At 37.0% G+C, this 4,667-nt stretch overlaps 1 protein-coding gene across 1 annotated transcript in view; it reads left to right on the forward strand.

The window, feature by feature from the left end:
* Positions 1-4,667, forward strand: part of LOC122094690 (syntaxin-41-like) — a 14,902-nt gene that overhangs the window by 8,303 nt on the left and 1,932 nt on the right. The window contains exon 2 of the mRNA XM_042665286.1: positions 4,168-4,444. Within this exon, the coding sequence (XP_042521220.1) occupies positions 4,168-4,444 (277 nt within the window). The remainder of the gene's footprint in view (positions 1-4,167; positions 4,445-4,667) is intronic.

Here is a 4,667-nt window from a genome sequence, read left to right on the forward strand (position 1 = left end):
ATAGCAAATGAACTCAACATTAAAAAAAAAAAAAAAAAAAAAAAAAAAAAAAAACCAATTAAAATATAATAAATAAAATATTGTTAGTAAAAAAAAAAAATCGACCGCCTAGGTACTAAAACGTGGTATGGCGTCCATGGCGTCGACAAGGCGACGTCTAGCAGTCCAAGGCGACCGCCAAGTGTGAAAACATAAGTCGTTGGACTGCCATGCCTATAACTTACCGCCGGGACGCCAAGGCGCCGCCTAGGTGACGCCTTGACAACTATGACTGCCATTTTCGAAATGGGGTTACAGCTCTTGTAACTTCACCGGAGTCAAAAGTTATGGTTGAGATAATGACCCTGGAAAATCAGTATTTTCGGCTATACAGTGTGGCCTTCTACCGATCCAGACTCCAGAAGTTCAAAAACTCGTCCGAGATCTCCTCTACATCAGGTCTTCAACACACATATCTGTTTATAGAGTTTGTTCCTTTCCTTGTAGAGATTGAAGGAAGAGATTGAGGACCACGGATTGATACGCCCATCTGAAAGAGGGGAATTGAAACTTCCTGGCTTCCCGCTCTCTCGAGTGTCTTCCCATTACAATAGAGGATGGGTGGAATGGAGCGGCGCTGTTGGAACCGGTTGGATTAGAGTCGAATAGATTTTTTTGACAACTTATGCTCTTAGCCACTTGGCTACAGTCCTTTTTCTTATGAAATCACTTGAAGGTTGAATTTGAACTTTCACGTTTGAGAAAGATGTTGAAACAAGTAGATTCAGGATCAGGGCGGTGCGTGGGTGGTTTTAGATCGGTTAACTTAAGAAATTATCTTGAACACAAGTACTTGTTTGTTAACTAGGCTTTGTTCTCTTTCCTGAACATCATTGAACAGTTCTTTCAAGAAATTCATCTTATTGATGAGTTATAAGACAATTCAGGGTTCAGATGGTTTTTAAGAATGAATAGGAATAATGGCCGACAGCCAGATACTGATGGCGCACAATCTGTTGAGGGCATAGTTGGCACTGCGCCAAGGCGGTGGAGGGTTGTCTAAGCGCTTAGGCGAGAAGGTGCACGCCTTGAGGCGAACAAAGCGACCAATTGTTATTTTTTATTTTTTCTATTTTCTAACATTATTTAGTAAGCTATATATACCTGGTATCATAAAAAATCAAGATTAAGCAACATCAAGTCATTAAAAATCAACATTTAGCCATATTAAATCATAAAAAATTAACATTAAGTCATATTAAGTTATAAAAAAATCAAAATTTAGAGAAATGCTCTGGTTCTATAATAAGTTTGACTGGTCAAATGATATTTATTTTTACATGAGACTTTTTGTATCAGTTATAATATAAAACCAGCTTTCCAACAAGTATAAGATTACTTAAATCTAAGTTGTAATGACAAAGTTGTACTCCGGTCAAACTTATTTTTAAGTGCGCGAATGCTGTTAAAATCGCCTGAATGAAAATAATTTTATGGATATCAAAACAAAAAATTATTTTACCGGATTTTTGGTTTTTAGCAATGTTTTAACATGATAGAATTTATAAAATTTTCATAATTGAGAAAAACTCTAGCATTTAAAAGTTGAAAATCGCCCCTATAACCAAAATCTAGTTTTTCTTCTTGGACTGGGGGGGTTGACTTTTTATTCTTTTGGAATTTGATTTTTAAACTATTTTTATTGGATTCAAATAGGGGGTATTTGCTTATTTATGAATAATATCTTAAGTAAATGCATTTACTTAAATGATATTTGGCATAAATATGTGCCAAAACACAAGGCGGCATGCAATGCAATAAGGCGATTGTCGCCTAGGCCCCAGGCAAACCGCCTGGACGCCTAGGCGACGCCTTGACAACTATGGTTGAGGGTAGGGAGGTAATTATCTTTTTATCCTTTCCCATGTGATTTCACCATCTTCTCAATCAATCAGACATGCCTCTCTTCTTATTCTTTTTTTTTTTTGGGGGTGGGGTGGGGGTAACGTTTTAATACACAATCTCCTTTTTCCATTGCCTGCAATGAGAACCGTAGTTCTCTCTTTGTATGCAATATCAAGTGTGTCACTCCCACTCTCTTGGTTGCTCCAGTCAAGTTGGTAAAAGACTGAAAGTTGGCGTAGAGAAGTTGGACAGAAGGTGGTACCTGTTTATTGTTGGGGAAACAAGATTTACCTTTTTTCCAAGAATATATAAAGGGGATGGAAAAATCTGAACCAGGATAAAAAGGGATTGCAGTTGTTGCAACTCTGTATGTTTGTAGGACTCTTTTTCATTCAGGTATGTGGAAAACAGGTTTTTCAGCAGAGTCAGAGATGCCCCTTCTTACAGCTATCTAAGTCATGCCTTTTTGTTTTTTGAATTACCTTTTGAAGAAAACTACCACGATTTTGTGAATTATATGATGAAAGAGTTAGTATTATACTAACCATTAAGGTAGCTGATACCTAGGTGGCTTGGCATGCCTGACAGCTCCAGGTTGTCCAAGCAGTACTTGTCACCAGGTGATACCTTTTTTGTTTTGCTTTTTGGGGATCAAAATCAGGTGATACCTTATGTGTAGTCTTTTTCTACATACCCGCCTGGTGAACTTGTTCCAAAAATGTGCCTTTCAAAAAGATCTGTATACCATGGGGGCTTGCAGCCTAAGCATGTCCAGGGAGTATTACCTTGGTATGACTAGGTGTTTACCGAAGGTTCAAGGCGTGTGTGCCTAGCCACCAGCTGATACCTCAGGTGTGGTCTTTTTCTAGGTCACCTGGTAGAAGTTATTCAAGAAAATGTATTTTGAATAGTTTTTTTATGCCATACATGTGGACATCAGATGTGTGCACTATATTTCCACTTTTCCCTTGTCAGAGTTTAGAATATCTTTCTAGGCTTGCCATCTGATGTACCACATCCCTCAGTCCCAGCATCAGAATGGGGGAGCAAGATCTCAAGCTGCAGCATGCTTGTATTAAAAATTACCTTCAAGTTATGCAACATGTGGTCTACGATGTACATTGTCTAACCATCTCAGTTGCCTTCCCTCTGACAGTCATTGATTGGTGCTGTCCATTTGTTCCTTTGAAAACATTCATTTTTAATTCTGTCAATTCTATCCTTTATGGTATTTTACTCATCTGTCTCAATCTATGCATCTCAACTACAAGCATTTTATGTGGTACTGTTTCTTAGTTGCCTTGTACTCTGCTCCATCAAACATGGTTGTCATAGCTTGCAAACATTTGGGTTGACTCTTAGTTCCCTCTCACAAGTCATTAATCTGTTCCCAAGCATTGGGAGTTGATTCTTGAGGATGACTAACTGCCTATATCTTTTATGAGTCAAGTGCTTTATACTCAATTCTTAACTTCAGTGACTCATTTGATTCTCGGCTGGGACATTTTTTTTTTTTTTTTCAGTGAGCCTTAAATGCATTATTTTGATCAAGAAAAAGTTTTTATTTCCATTTTCTAACAGTAAGTTGGGTTTTACTTCAACACTTTAAACTTGTCTTTTGATTCTCCAAATCAGGTATGAGTTACTTAAATGCCTCAGTTTGGGAGGATATAATGGGTTTGGTTATTGATTTGGACTACTAGCTAGTATTGTGGTTCAATTTCAGAACAAGGGAATATATCGTGTCCGGGGCTAACCCTGTTTAAATTCAGACAATCTGGATTGGACCCTGGTTGTCTAAAGTAAGCCTTTATGTACTATTTTATCATTTTATGTATTCTTGCTTATTCTATTTTATGTTTTAAACTTGGACTATTACATATATATATATATTTGTGTGTGTGTGTGTGTGTGTGTGTGTGTGTGTGTGTGTGTGTGTGTGTGTAATAATAAATTATTAATCAAGGCATGATTTTTGAGGCTCGGTGAATGCTGAAGTTTGGGATTTAAACTTACATATTTGAGTTTTAATATAATTGGGTTTGATTTAAAAACCTGATATAATTGAAAAAGATGCCTTTAAATTGATTAGTCTAAATACATTGACTTTTTTTTCCCTGACGTTAAATTTTTTTAATTGTTACAGCTAGGTTATTTTTATTATTATTAGTCTTTCTTGGAATTTTTTATCTGTTTCTCTATTTGTAACACTTCTCATAAATGCCCTTGCTAATTTTTAAAATGCTTGAACCCTAAAAATCATAAATTGTTTGCCCACTTCAGTGGGGGTGCACTGACAGTAGGTCTACCTCCAGCTTGGGTGGATGTTTCTGAAGAAATAGCTGCAAATATGCAACGTGCACGAGCAAAAATGTCTGAATTAGTCAAGGCTCATGCAAAGGCTTTAATGCCATCTTTTGGAGATGGAAAAGAAGATCAACACATGATTGAGGCTCTTACCCAAGAGATTACTCATGTGTTGAAGAAGTCTGAGAAGAGTTTACAGAAGTTTTCTGCCAGTGGGCCTTCTGAGGACTCGAATGTTAGAAAAAATGTACAGGTATACTAAAAATAGAATTTTCATATCTACAAATGCAAACTTTGGCCTTACACTGTATGCATTTTCTTTTCTTTTGATGAATTTCAGTGGCCTATTCATTTTCGTGTTCCCATTGAGATGACAACTAGAGGAAAGAACCCAATGTGTGCTTTAAGTTTTGATGTTTATGGTTTTCATTGCTTTGAAAGGGTTTGTATGAGAAACCACACCCCCCCCCCCCCCC

This window comes from Macadamia integrifolia, chromosome 12 (assembly GCF_013358625.1).
Source record: "Macadamia integrifolia cultivar HAES 741 chromosome 12, SCU_Mint_v3, whole genome shotgun sequence".
NCBI classification, from domain to species: Eukaryota; Viridiplantae; Streptophyta; class Magnoliopsida; order Proteales; family Proteaceae; genus Macadamia; species Macadamia integrifolia.